At 55.6% G+C, this 13,669-nt stretch overlaps 1 protein-coding gene across 3 annotated transcripts in view; it reads left to right on the top strand.

Annotated features, from left to right (window-relative positions):
• Nucleotides 1-6,681, top strand: part of LRSAM1 (leucine rich repeat and sterile alpha motif containing 1) — a 55,439-nt gene extending 48,758 nt beyond the window's left edge. For 2 of the 3 annotated variants that reach the window (XM_074974047.1, XM_074974045.1), the window contains exons 20-25: nucleotides 2,115-2,210; nucleotides 2,902-3,000; nucleotides 4,000-4,131; nucleotides 4,650-4,731; nucleotides 5,075-5,211; nucleotides 6,104-6,678. In XM_074974047.1, coding sequence (XP_074830148.1) covers nucleotides 2,115-2,210; nucleotides 2,902-3,000; nucleotides 4,000-4,131; nucleotides 4,650-4,731; nucleotides 5,075-5,211; nucleotides 6,104-6,229 — 672 coding nt within the window. In that variant the 3' untranslated portion in view covers nucleotides 6,230-6,678. Of the gene's footprint in view, nucleotides 1-2,114; nucleotides 2,211-2,901; nucleotides 3,001-3,999; nucleotides 4,132-4,649; nucleotides 4,732-5,074; nucleotides 5,212-6,103 lie in introns of all 3 variants that reach the window. The other variant, XM_074974048.1, reaches the window with a different exon arrangement.
• Nucleotides 6,682-13,669: the final 6,988 nt, after the last annotated feature.

The following is a 13,669-nucleotide window of genomic DNA, read 5'->3' as shown; positions in this document are numbered from 1 at the left end:
AGCCAGCGTGGTTATAAACAAGCCCATAGCACAGTAGTCTCATGCATTGTCTTGAACCCTTAATGCAGGATCAATGCCCAAAATGGGGTGCAGCAGGAACGCACCTGAAGCCCAACTGTTGCACTAGATATGCATCAAGTGGAGCAGACTGCAGCTGCCACCTTCTTTAGTACCAAAGTGCCGCCTGCAGAGATACCAGGTCCCATCATACAGTGACTGGCCTGAGCACCCTTCCAGCTGCTGTGAGCTACAGCCTGTGCAGGCCACAACCAGCCAGGGTAGTTGGAGAGCAACACTGGAGAGCTCTGTGGTTGCACTCCAGCCACACGTGCTCCAAGGGGCTAAACCCCCTGAATCGGTACTGTGGGTGAATGTTCTCCCCTGGTAGCAGCTTGATCTTGAGCCTCCATGAAGTGTGTGCACTGGGCATGCCTAGGGGCTGTGGGGAACCTAAGAGAAGGCCTGAATAACTGGCCAAGGAGAGCTGGCCATGTGGGGAGAGGAGCACCAGGCTGGATTCGCCATGTGAGAGCTAAGCTGCTGCTTCTGAGCCGTGCATCAATGGCTAAAGCCTCCAGAAATATTACTTATCCTGTCCTGAGAAAATGGGGAGAGAATCAAGCCACTTAGAGTGGGACAGCCTGGGGGGGATGGGAGCAGATTGCTCACAGAGGTATGTTTCCAGCAGAGCTTTCCAGGTGGCTTTCTCCAGGGTAGTTGTCTTATGACCTTCAGGGAAGCTGATCTGTTCTGTGCTCCAAACCAGCCCTTTCTTGCTCACAGAATCCTGGATCTGTGTCTCTGTGGAAATGAAAGAAATCAACAATTACAAACAAACGTGAACACAACAGTTCTGTGTTGAGGGAAATGTCTTCTTCAAATGAGATCAGCACAAGACAGAGGGGTTGTGTGGCTGGTGTCCCATGCCTAGTACCTCCCTTTGGGACACAGAGGAAGTCAGCGGGTATTTCACAGTCTCCTGCTGCACCACTCACAGTTAGGAGGCTCTTGTCATTAAATCCTCTGCTGAGACATAACCCCCTCAAGAGTTACGCAAGAGCAGAGATCAGAACCCACTGTTCCTGTCACAGGAAATTTCCGCCAGCAATGTGTCTGAGCCCTGTTAAGGCTATGCTCGATGAGAGCGTCTCTCTGCTGCCCGGGCCTCTTCTGGGGGGTTGGCTCCAAATAACGTCGCTGGCACCTTGGTCCCAGCCATCTAAAATGTCCCGCTCCCGTGTTCTGTTGGTTTCACCGTACTCTACGTTCCTCCACACTAACAAAGAGCTATGTGGGATAAACCTCTGCAGCTGCACCCCCGTCGTCGCCAGCGAGAGGCGCTGTGATTGGAATGTCCAAGGGGTATTCCAGCTGTTCCGCTGTCGTCACTGTCCTTGATGGCGATGGTTTACAATGATGGATGCACCTCCACAGCATCCTCCCCTTCCCCACAGCCACAAGCTCCGGGCAGCATACAACAGAACGAAGATCAAATCCAAGCCCCATGGCGTACAGCTCCATCGAACCAAACAAACCCCCTGCCATGGGGCCTGATTCTATCTGATACTCATGAGATCTCAAGGCGTCCACCCATCTCCAAGGCCATGGAGATGCTGTTACCTAGGCCCGTCCCCACCCACCTGGGTACCTGCAGGCTTGCAGAGCTCAGCCTCTGTGGCCTTGTTGCAGATAAGGAAGGGGAATACGGATGTTCCTATTGCTATAGATCGAGGCAGAGTCTCCAGCTGGAGTGTGCGGGTGGGTTATGGGCAGAGGGCTGCTTCAGTGAGTCTGGTCACTCTGCACAGTGTGTGGCGGGACTGGGGTAATGGACAAGTTCAGGGCGTTACGTTGAGAACAGGGGAACTGCCATTACTGGGTCTAATGCGCATGGCAGTGACCCCTGGGCCCCAGCAGAAATCTCCCTGAGAGCGGGATTGGGCGTCTGCTCAACTTTGCTGAGGTTCAGTTGGACACGGCTCAAAAACTTGGGTTGAGTATTTGAGCAAAATAAATGCTCTGCCCACTGGAGGCTGTAGGGTGTGGCTGAGGGACAGCGCTCTGCATAGCCTCCATGTGGTCTGGAGACAGGGCTGCCTCTGCTTCTGTTGCAGGAGATGATCACAGAGCAACGCCAAGCTCTGAGCTACATGCTGCAACAGCTGCTCAAGGAGAAGAAGCAAAGGGAAGAGGAACTGCAACAAATCCTGGTATGTGGTGGGACTTGTTAATGACTCTGCGTAGATCAGGAGCAGCAGGCAGTGCCATGTGGGGGGTGACCATGGGTGCTCTTGGCCATGGGGAGAAAAGGGGACCAAGATGAGGGAAGTGATATTCTGTGCTCGTAGGGCTCGTTAGTGTCAATGGGAGCCTTGCCAGTGACTTTGGAGGGCTTTGGATCAGGATCGTAGTGTCCTTGGACCAGTGTGGGTACTGTTTGGCAGAGGTCAGCATGCATCCTCCGTCCCTGCCAGAGGAATGGCAACCATTGCAGTGGTTGTTTCAAGGGGAGAGGTAGGGAAGGAGGGGAGCAGGACACAGAGACCCTTTGCAGTATCCATGGTCTGCCAATGTGCTTCATCTTCTTGAGCCATAGCCACTGGCAGCCCCTTAGCAGTTTGGTCCCAGCGCATGGGACAAGGGTGCCTGGAGGGTGGGGACAGAGGGAGATGGAGAATCCTGGGGGTGAGCAAGAGGAGGGATGTGGGAATCAAAGCAGAGTCAGCTCCAGGAGGCCGTTAAGGTCTGACTGTGCCCAGCCCTGGCTCTCCATGGCAATGTGAGCTACCATCGGTGTCTCTGAGCTTGCTCCATGCTGACGGTGCTGTTGGCTTCCCCTTTGGGTCTGTAATTCAAACTCCCCTAAAGCCCGGATTCTAATTCACCTTCTTTTTCTTGCAGCTCGAGATGGAGGCGAAAAGTGAAACGAAGCAGGAGAACTACTGGCTGATCCAGTATCAGCGCCTGCTGAACCAGAAACCTCTCTCACTGAAACTCCAGGTCACTGAGGGGTATTGCTGGGATTGCAGTAGTGCTGGGGCCATGGTACTAGGCGCTGCCCCAAATCTAAGCCGGTAACAAGCACTTTCCATTGCCCAGCCCACGTGCTCAGCTGGAGCTAGGGCTGGAGAGCAGTTCCATTAGCAATGTCACCACAGAGGCTGAAACGCTGCTAGATCTGCTCCCCTCTGATCCCCTTGTGCGGTGCATTGCTAGACCTCCCTGCCCTGCGCAGGGTTATGGCTGCTCAGCATCTCCACAGAAATCCCAGTGCAGCTGTCAGGAGGAGATGCTCTTCCCTTTGAGCCTGCAGTGAGCCAGTAGCTCAGCATGGCATTGGGGGGCGCTGGGCTGCCAGAGGTATGGGCCTCACCCTGAATTTTTAGCTCCTGGTGATGATTACACTGATAGCCATTTTAAGAATAGGACTTTTGGTCTTAGCCAAACTCCAACTCAGGCAGCTGCATTCAGCTTCCCCAAATCCCCCTGCAATTTCAGTTGAATGCAGGAGTCTTTTCACTTCTTGCCCATAACTTTTGCCCTGTGTCATGCACTGTTACATAACTGCTGGAGTGGTGCAGAGGTGGCTGATTTCAGCAATAGCTGAATTGATCCCTGTTGGCTTGCATATCGACTGGTGTTTGTAAAGCACTTTGGGAGGGCAGGTACCTGCCAGAATGGGAACTGTCCAACCCTTGGTTTTATTCTTCCAGAAATGGAACATTTGGGTCATGGCAGGCAAACTAGAAAGGTGCAAACGCTGCTCAGATGCACTGGGTGCTTCCAGGGATGCAGCATCTCTTGGGGAGCAGCCATACCTGTGAGGAAGGCTTCTAACCAGCTACTGCCTAGAGCAGGGGTTCAGCCTAGAGAGCTGGTTTGGGAGCAGTGCCTGTTCCTCTGACGTGGCTTTGGAACGGGGTCTGATCCTGACCCGGGGGCTGAACCCTGCACACTTCCTGGTTGGGGGATGGCTGGGACTTGCCTTGTCTTTTGCAGGAGGAGGGCTTGGAGAGGCAGCTGATAAACCTGCTAATTGAGCTGTCAGCTGAACAGTACGTACCAATCTTTGCCCATCATCGGCTGTCACTGGAAATGCTCAGCACCATGACCCTCAGCGACCTGGCAAAGGTATGATGGCAAATGCCCCTGCAGTGCCACTCCCTGCCTCTGCCCTGCACTCCAGGAGCTGATCCTGCCATGGCCCTGGGCCTGAGCAGCCTGGGGAAGCCCTGTTGGGTTTTGTGTGTACTGCTGTGGGGGCGGGGGGCGGGGGACTGGATGGAGTGCCTCATGCAGCCCCATGAGCCAGATCCAGTTGGGTGCTTTTCCAAGGGCCTGTTCCCCGACACAGGGAGCCTTACCAAACGGCTGCTGCTGCTCAGAAGCCACTCCCTGCAGCGTCTCCTGGGAAGGAATCTGTACAGCTGGCTTGGTACCTTCATCCTCCCCTGAGTGCTCTCCAGGCCTTTTGCTGGCCCATGCCAAGAAACGCTTTGGTTCTGGCTCCAGGCCTAGTGGGAGACACAGGAAGGCATCACCTGCTTCCCAAGGCATTGCGGCATGAAGCCAACGAGCTTTGCCCAGGCCATGTATCCTGTTCTCAGCCCTGGCCTCTCCGAGCTAACTGGCTTCTCCTTGTGCTGCAGATTGGAATAACAGAAACTGGCCTGCAGCGTGCGATCCTCAGGCGAGCCCAGGAGATCCTGGCTGTGGCTAAAACAATCCCAGGTACCACCAACTTATTCCTCTGCCTCATTGCTGGATGTCGGTGTTCTGTAAGAGTCCTGGTCCCCTTCAGCCCAGAGCAGCCTCCTAGCCCTCTGGGCTGAAGGTCTGCAGCTCTGTGCAGGCACTGGACAGCCCAAGAGGGGAGGGGGAGATGTGCAGGGCTGAGTGGGAGCCGGAGAAGAGGCAGGTCAGGGAGGAGCTGCAGAGCCGGTTGTTTAGAGAAGGGAGTGCTGCAGCCTCCCGCCAGTCAGATGGCAGGGCTCTGTGCTGTGCTGCTTGGCGTGGGGGCTGGTATTAAGAGGAGGCTAGTGCTGGCACTCATGCTTTCTCCTGCTGACTGCAGAGCTGCTGACGAGCACTGAGACCAAGGGCCCTGCAGCCCCAGAGCCAAGCACCCCCCGTGAAGAAATCCTCCCTTCTGCGCCCCAGCTGGAGCTGGACGAGAGGAAGTCTGAGTGCGTGGTCTGCATGGAGCAGGAGGTGAGTTCCTGGAGTCGGGGAAGGGACTGTTGACTGGAATGCCGCAGCTGGGCAGCAGTGTACAGCAGGGAGCTCCCAGAGGCTGACCTACTGGCTGGGATCAGCATCCTAGCCTGGGGCAGGGCCCTCTCATCTCTCCCTTTATGGAGTCTGACATGACACCCACCTCCCGCCTCAACAGCTGGCTGCTGTAGGGAGCTGCTTCTGATCCTTGGCACTTGCCAGGAGCACAGTGTGTCCTCATCACGTCTGTGAGCACAGCCCTGGGCTGCCAAGCAGACTGCCGGGAAGAGCAGTGAGTGGAGATGCTGGCCCTGCTCGCCTTGGCTTCCTTCCAAGCGGTGCTCACAAGCAGGAGACGGGGGAGTAGGATCAGTCGCCTGGTTGGTGGGGGAGAGATTTGAGTTTTCACCTGGGTTTATCCCTGAAAATGGGGCAGAGCAAGATTCAGGGTCAGGCAGGGGTTGCCGACAGCTCTGATCCCCGCAGACTGGCTCTGTCCAACCCCAGCTCTCCAGAGTGGCGATGCCTGAGCTCTCTGCTTTGGAAGCCCTGCTTTGCTCAGTGTATTCAGGAACATAGGAGAGTGAAAGCTGGGCCCAGCACTGGATCTACTTCAATAGGAACATGCGGTGCTTAGAGGAAGGGACCAAAGATCAGGACACCTGGATTCTAGTCCCAGCTCTGCCATGGACTCAGTGGGTGAGCTTGGGCAATTCACAGCCCCGCTCTGTGCCTCAGTTTCCCCTCTGTAAAAGGGGAATGACACTGCTCTTCTACCTGGAGGGTGCTGCGAGGCCTAGCGGGTGACTGTGTGTGCCAGTCTTTCTGCTGTGCGGTGGACGGGGCAGGAGCAGTATGACCCCATCTCTGCTCTGCCTCCTTCCTGCAGGCCCAGATGATCTTCCTGAACTGTGGCCACGTGTGCTGCTGCCGGACGTGCTGCGAGGCCCTGCGCACCTGCCCCCTCTGCCGCACAGACATCGTGCAGCGCATCCGCATCTTCCGCAGCAGCTAGCCCGGGAGCAGCTGCTGAGCGCTTGGGGCTGCAGGCTCGCTGCCCAAGGCTCCTCAGAGGTCTGGGTGGGTGTCAAATCTACTTATCCCCATGTCGCAGTGTATCAACCGCCCCTCCCACTGTGATGTGTACACTTTGCACTGGCTCAGAGCCTGGGAGGCTGCTTTGCGGGGGACTGGAATGTGCAGTCCCCTCATGTCCTGGGGGGGGTAACTCTGGGGTTGAATGTTCTCGTACGATCTTGTAGGCATGTCTAGCAACACCCCTCTTCCCCCCACAGTAACCCCTGCAGTCGCCCCCTGTGCTATGCAGATGGAAGCGGACTCTGCTGAGTGACTCATGGGTTGTCTCAAGTCCCCCTGAGTGTCGGTGGATTTCTGCCTCCCTTGCCTTTGCATGGCCCTCTCTCTCTGTGTGCTCCCAAGTCTCCTGGGGGGGCTGAAGCCCATCCCCAGCCTGTCTAATATATTTATTTGCCTTCATCAACATGATCTCACTACACTGTTTCCTCTGAGCCAGAGGAGACTGGCTCAGTCAATAGCTTCCTTTTGTGCTCTGAGTAGCTCCCTTTTGGCATGGACCTGGGCACCTAGGAGACCAGAGCTACTCCATGGGGTGCTGTTGCTGGGAAAGGACAAGCATTTGGCAGCAAGCGTGTGATTCTGTGGGAACCCTGCCAGGCCCTCACACCCAGACTGCTCCAAGCCCTCACCGTCCTGCACCATGCACCAGAGAGATCTGACCCTTAGCAGCTGACCATGCTGGGAGAACCATGATTGCCCCCCACACACACACACTCTTTAACCCAGCTCCCATTGCAGGGGGAGGGCCCATGGGTCTGGCAAGGAGCTGTTTGTCAAGTTGGATCTGCTAGCTAGACATAGAGGGGGCTGGTTCTGAATGTAAGTGGCTGCTCCAGTCTTGGCATCTTGGACTGCAGGCTGATAGCGCAAGTCAAGCATGGTCCGGGAAGGCCCACTCCTGTCACTGGGTTTGGGGAGGGACAAACCAAGCGGCATCCATCAGTGATGTGACTGGAGAACTTGCAGCTGACCCTGCAGGATGGGGCTCACAGGTGGTCTGCTGGGGCCATTTGTCCAGCCCTGCCGGGTCTTGGCTGAAAATAGATGTGCGTTTCTTGAGCTAAGGCTCTGATTTCCTCGGGGCACTACTGCTGCCCCGTGCCAGCGGTGCAGGGGAGAGCAGGGCCCTCTTGCCAAAGCTATGGGCTGGAGCTAGCCATGCATGGGGGGGAGAGTCATGTTCTTCATGTAGCTGTTGGCTGCTTTGCATTGGGCGCAGGGCATGTGGTTGATTGCTTCTCCATTTTAATTAATAAGTAACAATTTCAGTAAGTCCCCACTCTCTAGACCTTGACCTACAAGCTTAACCAGCCTGTCTTGTCCCCCGGGTGCAGCTAGTTTGTGCTGGTGGCAATTTACTCACATTTCTCTCGAGAAACGAGAGGGCAGTTGAAGGGTGACTCAGTGTTGTGTGCTGGCCTTTTACCTCCAGGGGCTGAGGTTCAAAGCCTGCCCTGGGTCGCCAGTGGCAATGGGACTTCTGGGATCTCACTGGTTAGCCTCATCTGTCTGCATCAGCGAGGCCCAGCTCCTCAGAGCCGGTGGTGTTGGCTCACCTCCCTCCCAGAGACCAGTGGTGGGCAGAGCTTGTGGGGGGGAAGGCCACGGCGTAGGACTGGAATAGGAGGCTGTAGGACTCAGGGCAGGTGGAGCTAGACCTGCTGATGCCAGGCCTGGCTCTCCAGAGCAGCCCTAGACAGTTCCCTCCCTGATCTCCTCAGCGGCTGAGCTCTGGAAGGAAGGCTCCAGAACGTGGGACCCACTTGCTGCTTCTCTGTCCCCAGCCCCATGACTGGTGATGGCAAAATGGGAAGGCTTATGGGCCCAAGTCTGCGAGATGTGCCTTGGGGGAGCCACGTGCTCTCTGTGCACAATGGTCACGTGGATCCTAGGGGCTGGGGCTACCAAAGAGACTTCTTTACTTTCAAACAAAGCAGATTTACTCTGGAGTCAGTCAATACCCATGCTCTTCCACATGACCCCTCCCTGCAATGCTGCACAAAGGTGCCAGTGTCCCCTTTCGTTAAGGTGGCCTGACGCGTCCCTTTACAAGACCCTGTTTTCAGTGCTTATACCTTTGCCAAACATTATGCATTTGGGCTAATGTTTCCCAGGCCCAGTGTCTGCCTCAGGCTGAATGGTTTTGGGAAGCTTCAGCCAAAAACCATTCAGCCACTTCTCAGGTAAAATACGTTCTTGTGCCCATGTCAATCAAAAACTCTGACCCCTGTTTCACTCATATGCAACCCCCCCCCACACACACACGCACACAGAGCGCCTGAGTCCAGAGCTACCAGGGCTGAGCAGGACTTTTCCTGCAATTGCTGCTCCCAGCTACTGGGGACTGCTGTGGGGCCGGGCACCAGTACTGAGCGCAAGGTCTCTCGCCCTGTGCTCCTACTTCCCCCCCTTGGCCATTCCTGGGTCTAGGCAATGAGGAGGAAGCACATTGAACTGCAGAACAGAGGTTGGAAGGGGAATGATGGGGGGCGGGATTCAGCCTCCTTGTGCATATGCAGTGTTCACATAATCACATTTCGTGCAGAAGCTGGGTGCTGGGCAATGCATGAGGCAGGGCTGGGGGAAGAGAAAAGAGTCTCATGGTTACGGCAGCTGAATGCTGCCCTGGAGGACTCAATTCTATCCCTGCCTCTGCCACAGTTTGTGTGCAGTGATGGGTATGTCACTTACACCAGTCTTTTCACAGTTCCTCGTTTTCTGGGTACCCAGTGCGCGCCCCTGGCCCGTAGGGAGATGGAGGGTGACTACTGCTTGGGGGAGCTAACACTTAACAGCTACCTAGAGGGCAGGGGTAGGACAGCGAGCTCACTGGGCCCTGCACTCACTGGGGGGTGTCGGAGAACAAGCTAGCCTAGCTGTGCACTCATCTGGGGCAGTGCTAGCTCTTGTCCCATGGCCGAAGGGGGGATGCAGAGTAAGCCCACCCAGCTGTGTCCTGTCCCATGGAGGGGGCAGGCCTGAGCCCAGCTACCTCCCACCCCCAGCCTTTTGGCTCCTTCTCACCACAGGTTGGATCAGGGCTTCCCCTTGAGCTGGACGTGCATGTGGGGGACAGCTGGGAAGCTGGGCTGATAGATTGGGGGGGGGGCTGAGCCCCCTCTAGCAATAGCCACCTGTACCTGGGGCCGGCTCTGCAACCGTGGCAGCTGAGGTTGATTGGCGCTCTGCTTCGATCACAGAATGGGCTGTAAAACACTAACTGGCCTGGAAAAGCAGGAACTGTGTCACAAGTTGGGCGACCAAACCGAGTAGCCACCGTTGGTGGTTTTGGCCTTCCCTGCTCTGTGCTGTGTTCACTGGCTGACCGAGGAGGATGAGGCTACCATCTCCTTGCACTGGGTGGCGTGAAGCTGAATTCATGAGGTGCTGTGGTGAAAGCAACATAGCAAAGCACCCGAGGAAACAACTCCTCTTGTGTTCAGTGCAGGGGGCCGTGGTCAGTAATGCCCGGGGTGTCCCGCTGACCCCAGTGGATACAAGAGAGAGGGAGGTGCCTGTGGAGAACAGAGCCTGTGAGCTTTGTGGCAGCTGAAGGGGGTGGGTCAAGGTAGCTAGGCAACCGATTTGTGATTCTGACGGCCCGATTCTGCACCTTCAGACTGCGCTTTGGAGGCAGTTGGATGGAGGCAGCGTTCCCTGGGAGAGGGCAGCTGTGCCAGCCCAGCACCTCTGGGCGCTTGGTGAAATGCCTGATGGGGGAGGGCGCGAGGTTCAGAGCATCCATAAACTCTGGGGCACGCTGCGGCCTGGGTGTGTCATGCTGCCCGAGCCTGAGCCTGCGTGTGCTGCAGCACGTACAGGAAAGGCCTTGTCCTGCAACTCCAGGGTCCCTAGGGAGGAGAAATCAGATTTCAACACCCTCATATCAATAGGTGCTGTGGGGGAGATAAATTGGGGGGGGGGGGTCAGGCCTGAGCCGTCTCAGCCAGTTGCTGTATTTGCCTTCTGCAGATAACCAGCTAGGCACTTGGGGGCAGAGGAGGGGGGCGAGGAAAGATGGGGAGGATTCCACCCCATGCCCGGGCAGTAGAGGGGGTCAAAGCAAAGCCTGGCAGCAAAGCTGGGGTAAGTGCTCCGACTCCAGCCATGGCGGGGGAGAGGGGCCCTTCCTGAGCCAGTAGCTTGCTTACTGAGCCCACTGCAGCCTTAGGGGCGGCCTGGGAGCCCCTCATTGCAGGCCCCCTCCTGTCTGCACTGCAGCACACAGCACACATGGGGGTTTACCGCTGAGCCCTGAGGTGCTACCACCCTCCTGGCGTAGGGGCAGGGCTGAGCTCATGAGGGGAGCTGACGCAAGCATGGTGGAAGGGGCCAAGGGCTTTCCCCTTTCCCTGAACGTTCCCTGTTCCAAGGCTGTTGTCGCGCACACAGTAACCAGTGACTCCCGCAACGAGTGAATGGCTCCTCCCAATGCAACACTGCATCGCCTTGCTCTTCATGCCAAGTGCCAGACGAGTGGGCTGGCAGCTTGGGGGAGTGCAGCTGGTGAGCCCCCGCAAGTGGAAGCAGATTCCTCAGCGGCTCGCCTGCTGCTGGCTGGCTGGGTTGACTCTGTTCAGCAGCTGAGCTGGTGCTGGGATGGCTGCAGTAAAGGTGGGGGCAGAAGCACATCCCTTGTTGCCGCTCATGCTCCCATCCTCAGCAGTGGGGACCTGGGGCTGCTGGATTAGTCAAAGAGCCACCGGTTTTGCTGCTGGGCCAGGTCCTCTGAGCTGCCTCACCCCCCTCCCCGCTCTGCTCCTACCGGCCAGTTCGGTCAGTACGTCGCGTGGGCTCTGACAGACAGGGCTTCGCCCGATCCAGCTGAGCCTGGGGAGCGGGACAGGGCAGGGAGCGGAACTGAAACAGCTGCTGGGGGAATGGGTTATGTACTAATCTGTAGTGAGCTCAAGGCTGTGGCATTAGGCCAAGTCCCACACTGCACCAAACAGCCGTGCACAACGAGGTGCGAAAGGAAGCAGACTAGTGGGAAATGTGGCAGGGAATCCTCCCTGGCAGGTGCCTCCCAGTGTGGTATTTCAAAGAAGCATAGAATATCACGGTAAGAAGGGACCTCAGGAGGTCATCTAGTCCAACCCCCTGCTCAAAGCAGGACCGATCCCCGACTAAATCATCCCAGCCAGGGCTTTGTCAAGCCTGACCTTAAAAACTTCTAGCGAAGGAGATTCCACCACCTCCCTAGGTAACGCATTCCAGTGTTTCACTACCCTCATAGTAAAAAAGTTTTTCCTAATATCCAACCTAAATCTCCCCCACTGCAACTTGAGACCATTACTCCTTGTTCTGTCATCTGTTACCACTGAGAACAGTCTAGAGCCATCCTCTTTGGAACCCCCTTTCAGGTAGTTGAAAGCAGCTATCAAATCCCCCCTCATTCTTCTCTTCTGCAGACTAAACATCCCCAGTTCCCTCAGCCTCTCCTCATAAGTCATATGTTCCAGTCCCCTAATCATTTTTGTTGCCCTCTGCTGGACGTTTTCCAATTTTTCCACATCCTTCTTGTAGTGTGGGGCCCAAAACTGGACACAGTACTCCACATGAGGCCTCACCAATGTCAAATAGAGGGGAACGATCATGTCCCTCAATCTGCTGGCAATGCCCCTACTTATACATCCCAAAATGGCATTCGCCTTCTTGGCAACAAGGGCACACTGTTGACTCATATCCAGCTTCTCGTCCACTGTAACCCCGAGGTCCTTTTCTGCAGAACTGCTTCCTAGCCATTTGGTCCCTAGTCTGTAGCGGTGCATGGGATTCTTCCGTCCTAAGTGCAGGACTCTGCACTTGTCCTTGTTGAACCTCATCAGATTTCTTTTGGCCCAATCCTCTAATTTGTCTAGGTCCCTCTGTATCCTATCCATATCCTCCAGCATATCTACCACTCTTCCCAGTTTAGTGTCATCCGCAAACTTGCTGAGGGTGCAATCCACACCATCCTCCAGATCATTTATGAAGATATTGAACAAAACTGGCCCCAGGACCGACCCTTGGGGCACTCCACTTGATACCGGCTGCCAACTAGACATGGAGCACTTGATCACTACCCATTGAGCCCGACAATCTAGCCAACTTTCTTTCCACCTTATAGTCCATTCATCCAACCCATACTTCTTTAACTTGCTGGCAAGAATACTGTGGTAGACCCTGTCAAAAGCTTTGCTAAAGTCAAGGAACAACACGTCCACTGCTTTCCCCTCATCCACAGAGCCAGTTATCTCATCATAGAAGGCAATTAGATTAGTCAGGCATGACTTGCCCTTGGTGAATCCATGCTGACTGTTCCCGATCACTTTCCTCTCCTCTAAGTGCTTCAGAATTGATTCCTTGAGGACCTGCTCCATGATTTTTCCAGGGGCTGAGGTGAGGCTGACTGGCCTGTAGTTCCCAGGATCCTCCTCCTTCCCTTTTTTAAAGATGGGCACTACATTAGCCTTTTTCCAGTCGTCCGGGACCTCCCCCGATCGCCATGAGTTTTCAAAGATAATGGCCAATGGCTCTGCAATCACATCCGCCAACTCTTTTAGCATTCTTGGATGCAACGCATCCGGCCCCATGGACTTGGGCTCGTCCAGCTTTTCTAAATAGTCCTGAACCACTTCGTTCTCCACAGAGGGCTGGTCACCTCCTCCCCATGCTGTGCTACCCAGTGCAGTAGTCTGGGAGCTGACCTTGTTCGTGAAGACAGAGGCAAAAAAAGCATGGAGTACATTAGCTTTTTCCACATCCTCTGTCACTAGGTTGCCTCCCTCATTCAGTAAGGGGCCCACACTTTCCTTGGCTTTCTTCTTGTTGCTAACATACCTGAAGAAACCCTTCTTGTTACTCTTAACATCTCTTGCTAGCTGCAACTCCAGGTTTCTCTGCCCTGAGTTGATTGACTGCCTGTTTGCTCCCACCCTCACCATCCCTCACACCCACTTCACCTCAGCATCACTCCCCTTACCCTTTCCTGCCCCCTGCAACCTCTCACACTTTTCGCCTCAGGGCCCCTCTCCCTTCCCTTTAGCTTATTCCCTCCTAACCACCACCACCTCCCCAAAAAAACATGGCACTGCCGTGCCGTTTGCCACTGTCCCATGGTCCCTGTTGGGGTGTGCTCTGCTCTCCCTGCCCTGCCCAGGGTCTGTGTGGGCTGCTTTGAGTGTCAGCGCTTTGGGGCAGGGACTTTTTGTCCTGTCCTTGCATGGCACCTAGCACCCTGGGTGCCTGGCCCATGGCGGAGACTCGCAGGAGCGATGGTAAAACACACAATAAATAATAACAATAAGCCACCCCAGCCAGGCATTGTCTGTTCCAGGCTAGCTGTGGGGCCTACCAACAGTGAAGAGGGCTGTGG

Source organism: Natator depressus, chromosome 16 (assembly GCF_965152275.1).
Source record: "Natator depressus isolate rNatDep1 chromosome 16, rNatDep2.hap1, whole genome shotgun sequence".
Lineage (NCBI taxonomy): Eukaryota > Metazoa > Chordata > Testudines > Cheloniidae > Natator > Natator depressus.
The sequence above is the reverse complement of the archived record's forward strand: the minus strand, read 5'-3'. Positions and strand labels throughout refer to the sequence as shown.